Source organism: Xyrauchen texanus, chromosome 42 (assembly GCF_025860055.1).
Source record: "Xyrauchen texanus isolate HMW12.3.18 chromosome 42, RBS_HiC_50CHRs, whole genome shotgun sequence".
NCBI lineage: Eukaryota > Metazoa > Chordata > Actinopteri > Cypriniformes > Catostomidae > Xyrauchen > Xyrauchen texanus.
Window position 1 is genome coordinate 25,406,558 of NC_068317.1, and position 15,286 is coordinate 25,421,843.

Below are 15,286 nucleotides of genomic sequence, written 5' to 3' on the forward strand. Positions count from 1 at the left end.
CAGCAGAGGTTGTACTTCCTTTGCCAGCTGATACAGTTCTACTCGGCAGTCATTGAGTCTCTCCTCTGCACTTCTATAAATGTCTGGTTTGGTTCAGCTAGCAATTCAGACATCAGAAGACTTCAAAGGATATTTCAGACTGCTGAGAGGATTATTGGCACTCCCCTACCCACCCTGCTAGAACTGTAGACATCCAGAGTGATGAAAAAGGCTGGTAAAATCACTCTTGACCCCATTCACCCAGCACACTTCCTTTTCTAACTATTGCCCTGTGGCCGACACTACATAGCAATGAGCACCAAAACAGCCAGCCGCAGGAACAGTATATTCCCTCAGGCCATCCACCTCATGAACAGTTAAAACTACCTCCAAATTCTTTCCTTTTGTCAATACAAGCATGTCCAGTATTCAATCCATTCATTCCTACTTATATCCATATTTCATTATTCTTTAACATATCCTACCTCTTCTTCAATACATTACATCACCTGCACATAACTGTATATAAAACATTCAAACATTATTTTTGCTTTATTTTACATTTACATTTTTTTTATGGGTTATATCTTATTTTTTATTTTTGTCACTATATGCATAAATGTTTAAATGTATATGTTTGTATGTATGTTCTGTATATATGGTTTTATTCTCTATGCACTGGAAGCTTCTGTCACCATGACAAATTCCTTGTGTGTGTGTAAGCATACTTGCCAATAAAGCTCATTCCGATTCTGATTCTGAAAAGGTTAGTAAGTGATTTGATCACACTCAAATCGTGTTAACATGCATATCCTTTCTGTCTTTTGGCTATACTTATGAAAAAGTGAGTATTTAAAAATTTTAAGAAAAGGCGGGGACATTTTTGCGGTGATCAGTATATTGCCACAAATGCTGTCAATTGAGCTTAACTTGTATTGAACCTGGAATATTCCTTTAAGTGTTTGACCTTGTCCTAACCACAGTGATAAATGATCTTTTTCATGTTAATCTGAGTTAATCAATATTAATAATAATAATTAAACCATTTAATTGAAATGTAAAGCATAATTAATCATTTATAAATTGACATCACAACCACACACACACCCCCACAAACTAAATAGACACAACAATCTCCTCTTTGATCTTTCATCTCTGTATACAGCGTTCAAAAACATGGCACTGGAAACTGGCCTGATTTGTACTCCTTGATGATGATAATGTTTTTTTTATGTGTAGGTTACAGTTAACTGGTTTCAGATGCAGCAGGCCCAGGTGGTGTCCCTTCCTGTAAACTTCCAGTCACTATGTGAGAATGCTAAACTGTATGAACCCGGACTATGTTACACTGAATTTGTGAAAAGTCTGCCCTATGACCAGACCAGAGGGGAATCCTTCTCTTTTGACATCTCTGGGACACAGAACACAGGGTAGGTATGGAGTTTAAGTTACAAACTTGTGAATTGTAATCAGGTACTGATTACAAATTACATGTCAAAAATTCTATCAGTAATGTAATCACATAGATTACATTTGGGGTAATCTAATCCGATTAATTTAGGATTACTTTCAAACTAATTCTGCATGTCCTAATTATTTGAGTGGCACTTCTGTCCACAAGTTCAGAAATATGATTGTAAATGTAAAAAATATATATGAAATTTTCATGTTTTCACTCATGATGTTGATAGATGTCGAGGCAGATTCCCAGGGCACGTTAACAAAAATTTGCTCATGCAATTTTGTCATTTTACAAATTCCATCAATGTGTGGTAAGAGATCAGACCAGTTACACCAAAAGTGCATTCATATACATTTTTGAAGCCGACTACAAAAGCAATTTAAGAAACTAAAAGTAACTTTAAGATGCTAATCCAGTTAAATATGAAATTATGTGTATTTGTGCATTTTGATGCATTTGATGGACAAAACTCTTTCAAAGATAATGTGAAACATTGTTATATTACACATAGAGTGATAATTCAAATAATTATTAAAAAAAATGTGTTTGAGTTGGTTAAATTTGCGATGGAAAGTTATAAAAAACCTGCGATGTAAAGTTAAAAAACCTGCAAACATAGAGTATCGGTTCTCTTCCAAAAACACTCGAAGATTTACTGAATGTATATCAGTGGTGTGCTGATTTAGATGTTCTGATTTAGATTGAAAAAAATAATGATTATAACAATTTACTGCCATTGCCTTGTTAATATGTAATCATGTAATCTATAAAAAAGTAACTGTAGTCCAATTATGATGATTTAAAATGTAATATAATCCTATTACAAGTACTTTATTTGTGTAATCTGATTACGTAATACAGATTACATGTAATCTGTTACTAGCCAGCACTGTCTGTAACGTTGTCCCTGTTTAACGTTTTGGACATTTCCAGCGCAAGGAATATCCAGGAAAATCCCTGTTTTGGAAAGGCTATGCCAAGTTTTGCTTTTAGTTCACATAAAACTGGCAAAAGCCAGCTTGTTATCTTCAGTTCTGTGACTTTTAAGCCATTGAGTGATGGAGAAAGAGAGAGAGAGAGCGAGGAATTGTGTTGGAGAGAATGTCACACAATTGTGTGCTTGCCCTCAGGTCTTCCTGAGGAAATGGCTGCAGTCAGGGCATAGAGATTGATACAGGGAATGGGGCAGAGAAACGAGTGGAAGAATATCTCTACCTCTTTTTCTTTACTATAGCTCATGTACACAAAACTCATTCTGAAACCTGAAACAGGGTTGTTGATATCCTGGTTTTGCGCACCGTATTTCAGAGCAACCACTTTAAAAATGCATAGCTCAAAAACAGTCCCTTTAAAAGCACCCTTGTTTTAGGTGCAACATTATGTTTTTTTATTCTGTAAAATGTCTTGGTGAGTGATTTAGTTGAAGGTTTTTTTTTTAGGCTATAAAGAGATGAGTAACTGTTTCGTGTTTACTGGAAAAGGCCTGAGAAACAGCAAGGTGGTGAAAAAGAAATTACAACAGTCTCTCACTCATAAATGAATGGATAAATGTCTATTGGCAACATCGACGTTGTTGTCAAGATGCTTAATGAAAAAAGCGATCCGCCTGGAATGTATTGCATTCTTGGTTAAGAATAATGTCAGATAAACAAATAAACATCTTTAAAATAGCTAAACATTTCTTGAATGTCACTCTGACATTGAACAAGGACCATATTAGGAATGTAATGAGCAAGAAAATCTAAATATAATGTCTTCCAAAAGAACACACTAAAAATAGATGTCTTGGTGATGTACATGTGCTGTCAGGAAAACACATTGTAGGCCTTTCAATTTTGGAATTTAAATGAAATAAAAAATGTAAATGAGAAAGCAGTAAGAAATAACAGTAAAAGGCAGAGGCTATGTAAGGAATAATTGACGACCGTACGTTGAATTGTTTAAAAATAATGCACGCCCGAGGTGAGCGGAGTGACCGCTTATACCATGGTTACCACACCTTAAAACATTGTTCAGAGTTTTATCATTAGGATTTTGTATTTGTCAGGGAGACGAGGGACCACAAGGGCTCTTTTTAAATGAAATTGAAATAAATGTTGGATATTTTAGACATTGTTTGACGTTCTTAACAGATTTACTTGAACCAATGATTTTGTTTATATTGTTATTTTGTGTTGGTAGCTTGTAGGGCTCTTTAAAATAACTGAAATAATTTGGCGAAGTGATATGGAAATGTTATGCGGTCAAGACCTGGAACTACTTTATAGCCATACGTTTACTTAAAAAATAATTGCACACCTTAGAACGTCTGTGAACCAATCAGAATCAATAATTTAACAGACCTGTGGTATAATTGGAATATAAGTGTTAAAAGCAACAAAAAGCATAATCTTTGCACTAAGTGGCAGATACTATTTGCACTCCTAATTAAATAGCAATGTGTTTATTGTGTTTATTTAGAGTCCTAAAGACACCATACACCCACCCCTAAATCTAACCCTATCCTTACATTACAAAAAGTAACCATGGTTTAACTACATTAAGCATAGTATCACCATGGTATTTTGTAGTAAAATCATAGTAACCACAAAATTAAACATGGTTACTATAATAACACCATACTACTGGAGTAACAAAATGGTTAATATTACCCTGATAAAACCTTTCTCTCAACTCCCAGACCTTCACTGTGTCCAAATCACTGCAAGGCAATCAAACTTTCTATTAATTTGTATGTATTTATTATGAGTTGTATTAAAGAAAATATTAAGAGAGGAGACAGGAAACAGGATGGGATAAAGTGGGACAAAAGGGGAAATCGAACCAGGTTCCTTCCACATAAATAAAACACACCCACACCATCCTTACATGCTACGCCATTGCAGCGACACATGAGGTTGCAGTTAGTTTTTAATTTCTGTGTTTCCACCTGACTATGTGAGGACAAATAGCTGTTCTGTGTGGCAGGTGCTGTTTATGTCTTGTGCAAATAGTCACTCTGGAAAAAAAAAAAGCTTGCCAACATTAACATTCAAAGTTAAATGTTTTAATGCCTACAATTAAAATGGATACCAAAGACCTTAGTACATAAAATGTTTTATGCTCTCTCTTCTCTGTTTTACTCTAATGTAGTATACAAGCTAGTGTAAACTGGTTCAGAGTGGTTTTAACTGGTTTTCTGAAAACCTTTTGATGTTCCCAAAGGTTGACCCTCTCAAAGCGAGTGAATAGCAGTCACCCATCCCAGGTGCCTCTCACACCTGGAGACTTCCTGAGCGCAGACGAGGTGGAAAGTCACGTCCAAGCACGCACAGGAAAGATCTTGGAAGGTCGCTCAAACAGTAGTACTGATATACAAGGTAATACATCAAAGGAGCTCTTTTGAACGTTGTGTAATATCTTACAGCAAAAATGTCACACTTCACATCCTGAGCCGGGAACAAAAGTGCAGAAACATTTCATCGAGGTTTAGTTAACCTGGGTCACGGCAGGATTTGGCTGACTTCCCTGGAATGTTAAAAGTGAATCGGTCCCTCAGGATGAGCCCGCATCTATCTCTCTCATGGACAATTTGTTCTTTTCACTAATGACAGATCAAACCTCCAGTTCAAGATACGCCTGTCAGACCTGTTTTACAGAGAGATCAATTGGAGACATTAGTGTTTTAAGACATCTCATTAAAGTTTACAAGAGTGTGAACTAGCTTCAGCTGAAGAAAGGGCACAGGAAGTGGGAAGTGGAGATACTTGCAGCACTGTACCCAGATTCCTCTGCTGATATTAACATTATTTGTTACAGTCAGATGAGCTTAAGATGAGTCTGACCCATTCAAATTTGGTGTTTCTTCAACTTCGGACACTGTTAGCACTGTGGACTTCTAGAAAGTAAAGTTTCGAATATATTTAACACTCTGTGTTTTGTTGTTGTTGTTGTTGTTTTATTTTTTTGTCCGCTAAAAGTGTCTGTACATGCATCATAGGTAGGGCTGGGAATCAATTATAAAAATAATCGATTACAAGGCATTAGGAATCGAGAATTGACTCAAAACCATTTAATCAACTCCAATCTTTGAACACTAATGTGTTGCTCTGGGAAATCTTCTGATATTTTTGGACTGTGTTAAGGGTCATTTGTAGTACATCGGCCATCAGTAAATCTGCTCTGTTTGTTCATTTTAATGATGCATTGACACAAGCCCGTCAACACATCAGACCAATATATAGTCTGCCAGTATTTAAGTAATAATCAAGTAAAATGGCAATCTTCAGACAGAAAATTGTCATAAAATAACAACTTTCTGATGTGACAACACCTGTCTGCAACCAGGAGACGATAGAGGAGTAAAGTTTAAATGATCAATGGGCTTCACTTAGAAAACCGAGAGTCTAACGCTTCTCTGCTCATTTTGGAAATGTTTACATTTACACAATTTTTACTTTGAAGTTATTCCACCAAATAAAAAAATAAATAATGAAAAAAATATTTTTTATATTGTATAAAAACCAGTCCAAAAATTGGAATAAGTGTATTATGTTTACATTTTATTGAATGTACAAAAGGTACGATTACATTCTAATATAAGCCTCCTCATAACAAGAACAATTAATAAGTGGTAACAGGCAATTTGAGTGTAAGATAGATTGTTTCTTTGACATTATTTGCTGCAGTTATTTGAAATACAGTTGCATCTGCTCAAACTTACCTCAAATTTATCCCATGGAGTTGAAGTGTCGCACTTTGGGATGTGCATCTAGGCCCATTTATATTTTTAGAATAGACCTATAAATAACATATGTCATTCATGCTATCTTAAATAGTGTTTTTTTTATTTATGGAATTGAAAAATAATCAAAAAGATGAGTCTGGAATCAACTCATGGAATCGATTCCATTGATTCCGAAACCAGGAGTCGGAGTCGATTCCAAAATTTCTAGAATCTGAAATCATGAAAATTAAACTGTTGGACACATTTTTGGTTTTTATAAGGCTAATTACATAACTAGCATTTTATGTTTATTTCACTCTTTTTTAAAAGATTATCATAGTTTTAAACTTTATCTTATACTTTAAAGATTATCAAAGTTTGTATTTTTATATTGGAGTTTCCTAGATTAATATTAATAGTCTGGGTGAAGGACAAGGCTTAAACGAGAAAATCTGTACATAACAGGTATTTAAAAAAATTATGATGGCCTAGTATAGTCAGTTGAAGAAACGCCTATAGGGTTGATCAGTATATACCAGGTTGTATAATACACTTTGATTAAACAGAGACATTGATTAAAAGAGAATTGTATTTCGACACAAGACAACAATGTTATGACTATCCACATCTTGAATAAGCCTAAACATTTCTGAATGTCCCCTTTGTGTCTGTGTGTGATAGCTCTGAAGACCCTGGGTCCGTTCCGTGCCTGGAGAAACAGCAGTCAGGGCGGAGGCATGTGCAGTGACTCTGAAAGCGCCGGAGGAAGCAGTGAATCTCGCTCCATGGACTCTCCAATGGCAAGCCCAGGTACAACAACACATGCACACGTGTCATAGTGTGACCCTTGCAGTAAGAGTGAGAGTCTTTTACAGTTACAGACACAGTCACACACAAGATTGACAGGTCTTGTGTCACAGGTGTGCGTGGCATAGTTGTGGTAAACAGACTAGTCATGGTTCCTGCTGCATACCATATTGCCATGTATTGCTAACAGTAATTGTTCACTTCATGTTTTTACAAAAGAGTATTATTTTTGTTAGAATTGTTTTATAATAATTGTAATGATGAACAATGTGCAACCAATTTTACACAGTCTTTTCTGCCTTAAATCAGGTGACTTTAAGAGAAGGCTTCCTAGAACTCCATCAACAGGAACTATGTCTTCAGCAGATGACCTGGATGAGAGAGAACCGCCATCTCCCTCAGATAATGGTGAGCTTTTGTACACTATGCAGCTTTTTCAAACATGCTCTAAGGCTGTTTGACATTGCACACATTTTTGTTTTTACTGTAACACACAGACAATGCATCGAATTTTGTTTCAGCACGTTGACTGTCCACTGGAATTGTTGTTGGAATTTTTTTTTCAAAGTCATTTGGGAAGGCCTGAATGCAGTGAACATTGTTTTCGCTCTCTTATTGTCTCCTGCCAGGTCTGAGCGAGATGGTTACGGAGGCAGCTAGCTCTCCCGGACCCTTCCGGAACACGCAGATGTCTAAAGCGGCTCAGACGCACAAGCTACGTAAGCTCCGCGCTCCGTCAAAATGCAGGGAGTGTGATAGTCTTGTGGTTTTTCATGGTGCTGAATGCGAGGAGGTGAGTTTTTAAATGAACGCATGTGCAAATGCACACACCATAGCCACAAATTTTTGAGAAACCTTAAGCTAAGATTGTTTTTTGACTTTAGGGTAAGTGCTGTTCACACACAGAATTGCATCTCTGTATATTTATTAACTAATAATGATTCTTTGTGAGGTTCTCGTTCACTCACATTGTCATTACTTGAGTCCAATGTTTAAATCATTTTATTATTTGTTCTTGTAACCAGGGCTGCATTTACAGGGGGAAATAATATTAACCAATAATATTACAGCTTAACATGTTTTACTCCTTTCCAATCCTGTCAATACCCCATTCTACATTATTTTCTGCTGCAAATTTTTTCATTCAGAAATACACCACATTATACAGGTTAAACGTGTGTCAAAAACGTTCTTTAAGGTGATGAATAATTTGTGGCTTTTTGCTATAGAGATTTAATGGTATAATCTAATCTTCAAACCTGTGTTATTTTCAGTGTTCCCTTGCTTGTCATAAGAAGTGTTTGGAGACTCTAGCGATTCAGTGTGGACATAAGAAGCTACAAGGAAAACTACATCTGTTTGCTGTCGACTTTGCTCAGGCAGCCAAGAACAGTCCTGACAGGATCCCCTTTATTATCAAAAAGTGCACCACCGAGATTGAAAACAGGGCTCTGAACATAAAGGTGTGCACTTCCTATCTGTGTCTTAGGCATTTCCTAGAGGACATAGACCGTTATTGCTGAGCAAGACTGAACTGGGTTTTTTTTTTTTCTTCAAGGGAATCTACCGTGTTAATGGGGCCAAATCAAGAGTGGAGAAGCTTTGTCAGGCTTTTGAGAATGGTAAAGACCTGGTGGAGCTTTCAGATCTTTATCCTCATGATATCAGCAATGTCTTGAAACTCTACCTTCGCCAGGTATCTATTAAAGTTCATATTTACTAATATTTTTTTAATGCTACTAAATAAAATTATAAAAGCATTTGAATTATTAAAATGATAAATAATTAAAATAAAAACGACTACATTAAAATAAAATTAACACACAATTATTTTTTTTTATTTTTTTATTGAATTCAATAAAAATATTCATTATTAAAAGTTTAGTGAAATGAAAAGTTATAAATTCAAGAATTAATACAATATTATTAGTAATAAAACTAATATTACCACTACTACTACTACTACTGCTATAACATATTATAATAATGATAATAATAACATTAATATGAATAATAATGGTAATACAAATGAATAATTATCAATATAAGCCCTACTTGGTCCAAAATGCACAAAAACAATTCTGAAAAATATAAAAATAAATAAGACTTATATATATAATTATGTAATTATGTATATACATTTTTTGATGATAAAATTATAATTTACATCCTTCAGCTGCCAGAGCCCCTCATTCTGTTCCGTTACTATAACGACTTCATTGGATTGGCCAAAGAGAGTCAGAGTATCATTGTTGATGAAGTAGAGGCATCAAGAGGAAGACCCACCTCCGACTGCCTGCAGATCAGCGTGGAGCTCAACCGGGTCCTTTTCAAAATTAAAGACCTGCTGCGTCAGCTGCCTCCAGCCCACTACAAAACCCTACAGTTCCTCATTCAGCACTTGCACAGGTGTTTGACTCCCAAACAGACAAACAAACAAACTCGAAGGAATAGTTCATCCAAAAATTAAGTTCTGTCATCATTTACTCTCCTTCATGTTGTTCCAAACTTGTATGAATAGATTTCTTCTGTTTAACACCATTCACATTCATTGTAAGTAAAAAGGATGCAGTGCCTAAAATCTCCTTTTGAGTTCCACAGAAGAAAGAATGTCATATACACTGATCAGCCACAACATTAATATCACCTGCCTAATATTGTGTAGGTCCCCCTCGTGCTGCCAAAACAGTGCCAACCCGCATCTCAGAATAGCATTCTGAGATGTTATTCTTCTCACCACAATTGTACAGAGTGGTTATCTGAGTTACCATAGACTTTGTCAGTTTGAACCAGTCTGGCCATTCTCTGTTGACCTCTCTCATCAACAAGGCGTTTCCGTCCACAGAACTGCCCCTCACTGGGTGTTTTTGGCACCATTCTGAGTAAATTCTAGAGACTGTTGTGCTTGAAAATACCAGGAGGTCAGCAGTTACAGAAATACTCAAACTAGCCTATCTGGCACCAACAATCATCCATGTGGTTATCTAATCAGCCAATCATGTGGCAGCAGTGCATAAAATCATGCAGACAGGGATCAGGAGCTTCAGTTAATGTTCACATCAACCATCAGAATGGTGAAAAATGTGATCTCAATGATTTGGACCGTGGCATGATTGTTGGTGTCAGATGGACTGGTTTGAGTATTTCTGTAACTGCTGATCTCCTGGGATTTTCATGCACAACAGTCTCTAGAATTTACTCAGAATGGTGCCAAAAACACCCAGTGAGGGGCAGTTCTGTGGACGGAAACGCTTTGTTGATGTTAGAGTTCAACAGAGAACAGACTGGTTCAAACTGAAAAAGTCTACGGTAACTCAGATAACCACTCTGTACAATTGTGGTGAGAAGAATATCATCTGAGATGCTGGTTGCTGCTATTTTGGCGGCACGACGGGGGCCTACACAATATTAGGCTGTTTTTTTTAATATTGTGGCTGATCAGTGTATGTTTGGAACAACATGAGGGAGAGTAAATGATGACAAAACTTTAATTATTGAGTAAAATATCCCTTTAAATACTGTATTATGTCAAGAGCAGAGAGAAAATAATGATAATACAGAGAAAACACATTCTTGCGTCTTTTTGTGGTTTGTAATCACTTTTTCTTTCTAACAGAGTATCAGAGAGGGCTGATGAAAACAAGATGACTGCCAGTAATCTGGGCATCATTTTTGGCCCCACGCTGCTCAAACCCCGACAGGCTGATGCAGAGGTCTCGCTCTCCTCTCTGGTGGACTACCCTTACCAAGCCCTGGTTGTGGAGCTCTTGATCCGGCATTATGAGATGATCTTCGATACTCCACTGAGTCCTCTACCACCTTCCTCCCCTGTGGGAGAGAGCTCGCCACTCCCTATCAAATCACGCTTCACCTCTCAGGAGAAAGGACAACAGCTTAGCCGACATTCAAAGTCCCTGGTGGACATTAAAGAGGTGATGGAGTTTGTTGATGTTTATTGGTGATAATGATACAAATTATGATAATGATAATCACAGGGTTAATTTTTTTGATCAGTGAAATTTCCATTTCTTTTTTCGTTTGTGATTACTAAGTAGCAATTTAAAAAAATCACTTTTAGAGATTGCACTTAAAACAATTTCTAGCTGATTAAATATTTTAGATCTCAACATAACTAAAAACATTTACATTCACTATATACATTTCCATTACTTTTTGTCATTTCATGAATTTTCACACTGCAATAAATCATATTAATGAGTATTTTTCTTGTTTTACCATTCATTTTATGTAAAAAATTCTACAACAAGATTAATTTACTTGTTGTCAAGTAAAATAAAAATACTTGTTTTCAGAGAATCTTGAAAATAAGTGTATTGTGTATTGTGGCCGATTTTTTTTCACTTGTTTTTTAAGAAATATTTTCAGAAATCAAGTGTAAAAATGGAATGCATATTTTTACTGAAATAATATAAAAGACTAATTAAAAAAAAATTAAGAACATTTATTTTATTTGCATTTCATGACTTTCCAGCCATGGAAATCACAATTGTAAAATTTTCTGATATTTGTACATAAATCAGTAAAAAAAAATATCTCTACCTTGACTGACAATCCAGCTTAAACTGGTTTTACATGGTCTAAGCTAGTCAGGTATGGTCATTAGTTACTCTTAAGATATAGTCCAAACTGGTCTATATTGGTGGTCTGCTGGACTACCAGCTGATGTCAAAAATGTAATTTGAGCTGTGCTACAGCAATAAAAATCTGATTTCCTGTTTTTATTTTCCGTCTCAAAGCAGCAACAGCCAAAGGCTAGGGCGTATAAAAGACATTCCTCCGTAATACCTTCCATACACCTGATGGATGAAGTGAAAGAGGGGAAGATAAGGTCTGACAATGATTTTGGAGCAGGTCAGTATTGTATCCATTTACAAACCCATAAATGGATATAATAAATAAATCAACAACTCTAGTTTCTAATTCTCTCTTCATTTTTCCACACAGCTGAAGATGTTGATGGACAAGACCTCAACAGCCTCTTATCAACAAGTGTCCCTGAAATGCAGAACTCACCTGGCCTCACCCGCCGCAACCACGTCTCCAGAGTTCAGCTGCGTCCTCCAAGACCCAAGTTGGGCTCTCGACCAAACAGCATGCCAGCTGAGCGGCTCCTCAACCTCGCCAAGGTCGACGAGTGTAATGTAAAAAACTCGGTAGAACAACAAGACAACCACAGTCGGGATCCCGTCATTGAAGAAGTGTCAGAAGAGGAGAGACCCAAGTTCAGAGCAGCCAGTCATTATAGGAAATCATACATCGATACACAGACACTCCGAAAGACTTGGGACAAGCAGTATAAGCATCCTGACATCACCTCTAAGACATTTGTTATCACGGCCAATTCTTCCGTCGACTCCGGAGCCAGTGATTCCAGCATTCTCTCTTCTTCTGTTACTTCATCCTTTTCCTCGGAACACATCAAAAACACCAGCACCATCCATGCTAATGGACCCTACACTATTGCTTTTAGGCCTGGGCGAACTTTAAGTAGGGAAGGAAATGTTAGTGAGTACTGCCCTATTCCGACAGCTTTCAGGCCACCAAGGACTCTGCAACCTCCTCCTGGAACGTTCTATAAACCTCCAGGGAGGAAAAACAAAACATTGGCAAAGTTTGAGCTAAAGACTGGCAGAGCAACAGCTAACAGCACTGAGGAGGAAGAGGAGGATGACAATGATGAGGAAGAGGAAGAGTTTGGTGTGGAAGTTTCAGTTGATGAGCCTGATCTGGACCCAGAACCTTCTCCAGAGCCTGAAGCCCAGTCTTCCAGCTCCAGTCAGAAGGAACTTGTGCAAAATGAAACCAAACCCGTATACCAGAGACTTCGGTCCCAGCGTATACTGGATCTCGAACACAGGGAGGCTCATTTTGTCTGAGATCTGGACTCGTACACTAGAACATGTTGTTTAGGTGGAAATGTTTCCATAACTGTGAAGAGATCCCAAGGAGGTGTTATATAGAGTGTATCTACTCATAATGTATATTTATATATTCTGCATCTGTTATTTGTTATAATCAAGCAAACACTTGGACAAGAATTTACACAGTATGCAATTAAATTAAAATGTTTTTAATTGATCACATCACTTATGCACCCATGCAAAGACAAAACAACAATTTTAATGCATTATAACACAGGAACGTCACTGCCACTGCACAATTTCATTTATGCTGTAAATGATTTTTGTTAAATGTAACTATAAGGAAGCCATTCATGGATTGCTCTTATGTCCACATTAATCCGGATAAATTTGAATTATGCTTTGGCCTTCCATCTAAAGGTCTGCATTCTTGCGAAACTTCTGCAGGACCCGAGGGACCCAGATTTCTTGGGCATGGGATTACATTTCAAAGTTTAAAGCGGTAGTGGAAGGTATGTCCATGAGTTGTGTGTGGGAGCGGGCAGTCAGAGAAGTGCCTAAAAACCTGATGTGGATATCTATTTTTATATTATTAATTTATGAATGCAATAATTATTATTATTATTATTATTTTTATTTTACAATGTATTTATTTTTGGTTAACAATAAACAGAAAATCCAACATAAAAATGTGCACACAACACGTGCATCAATTGATCCACTATTTAGAGCAGACTATAGTCAACGGTGCTTTACAAAAATGGCAGAGAAAAGTCTGGACACACTGTGTCATGAAAGGATGTGAAACCAACCTTAGACAAGTCAGAAGGGCGTTACATCATGCGTCATCTGATAATAGCAATAACAGAAAATAAAACGTTATTTGCATACATTGTTATCTATTTGTATGGCTTTTGCTCGATGAGAAAAATAAATGAAAGAACAGGGTGGGGGGAAAGGAAATCACTGCGGCCAGAGAGTGGATGAACATGGAGTAAAATTCAGCGGGAGTGTTCAAGTGCGGGATAGAAAATTGCGGGAGCGGGATGGATAAAACAGTCCCCGCACAGACCTCTACTTCCATCCACACTGAGACAGAGTTTTTGTCCAGCGAAACAAAATGTTCAAAAATGTTCACCCTTAGTGGATACATTTGAAAATGCTGTATTCCCCTAAAAAACTTAGATATTCAAGAACAATTACGTATTTGCTCTCATTTGTTTCAGTCATGTGATTCATTCAAAACAATCAAGATGATAGAAACTCATAAATGAATTAAACATTTGTAAATGGAGCGTGTTTCAAACCGAAAATGTGTTTTCAAATTTTCCGGATTATTGTGGAAGTGCAAATAGTGGCTCTGTGGCACTATGAAAACAGTGCTCTGTTTGTTTGAGCATCCCAGTTACTCCAACACATTAACACTGGCTCAATCTGTTTCATGAGTTTGAGGTGAGACTATCTGACTGACTTGGAAACCTGCTTGAAAACAGTCGTTATTTTTCAGTTTCTGTTTTATGGTGCAGAAATGACATCCTTCACCTTTAAATCCTTGTTTTAATGTATTGTGTATATTTCTGTATTTTATGTTTTACACGCCAAAACCGAATCGACCAAGCTGTTACAGTTGTGAGGATTGTCACTTTATAGTAATCATAAAAATGCACTTATTAGACTTAATGGAACCACATGTTTCTTGCTACTGAAATGTTGAACTACAGGCAGTTACTTTTGTTATTCAAGAATTACAAACCGAAAGAATCTGACCTGTTCGAGTGTGTAAGAAATCCAAATACTAGCTGTAATATACACTTGTTAAAAAGTGCAAACATGTTTTATTTTTATTGTTTATAATTTTTTACACAGGTAATGTTCTTATTATGAAATTATTGTTTATTTTTCTGCTAACAGAGAGCTCTCAGAGATACATTTTGATCCATGCTTATATTTACTGTATGTACAGTATGTTCATATACTATTGTAACAATGCCCAAAGTTTTACTTCGTTTTTTCAGATAGACCAGATACATATGCATAAGTAGACCTATACTGTATGTGACTATACCTAAAACATGCAAATCAAGCCAAAGTTAGTGTCTTCATTTATGAGAGTCCACTGGCTGGTTGTCCAACATGAATTAGCCTGGCCTGTATAGCATTTTCAATGGAAATGTATTTCATTTGATGTCTAGTCCAGACCAATGCTTAATCAGTGTCTTTTGTAAATGGGATCCAAGTATCTGTCTGAATTTAAGTGATTTCGATTTTTTTTTTACTGTATTTTCAAGATGTCTTACCTTCCCTCAAGTGTATGAACAGGTACATGTGAGAATACACACTTGTAACTTATTAAAACCAGAGATGATGTAACAATTGACTACTATGTTTTTGCTATTTTTGTTGTACTAAAAAAAAGCCTACCTACCAGGATGGGCAACCCTAAAAATATGT

General features: G+C 36.5%; 1 protein-coding gene across 3 annotated transcripts in view; it reads left to right on the top strand.

The window, feature by feature from the left end:
- Positions 1-15,195, top strand: part of LOC127635362 (rho GTPase-activating protein 29-like) — a 62,241-nt gene extending 47,046 nt beyond the window's left edge. For 2 of the 3 annotated variants that reach the window (XM_052115340.1, XM_052115342.1), the window contains 11 exons: positions 1,219-1,409; positions 4,646-4,800; positions 6,828-6,956; positions 7,263-7,361; positions 7,583-7,746; positions 8,228-8,416; positions 8,512-8,649; positions 9,130-9,362; positions 10,570-10,885; positions 11,711-11,825; positions 11,919-15,195. In XM_052115340.1, the coding sequence (XP_051971300.1) occupies positions 1,219-1,409; positions 4,646-4,800; positions 6,828-6,956; positions 7,263-7,361; positions 7,583-7,746; positions 8,228-8,416; positions 8,512-8,649; positions 9,130-9,362; positions 10,570-10,885; positions 11,711-11,825; positions 11,919-12,850 (2,661 nt within the window). In that variant the 3' untranslated portion in view covers positions 12,851-15,195. The remainder of the gene's footprint in view (positions 1-1,218; positions 1,410-4,645; positions 4,801-6,827; positions 6,957-7,262; positions 7,362-7,582; positions 7,747-8,227; positions 8,417-8,511; positions 8,650-9,129; positions 9,363-10,569; positions 10,886-11,710; positions 11,826-11,918) is intronic. The other variant, XM_052115341.1, reaches the window with a different exon arrangement.
- Positions 15,196-15,286: the final 91 nt, after the last annotated feature.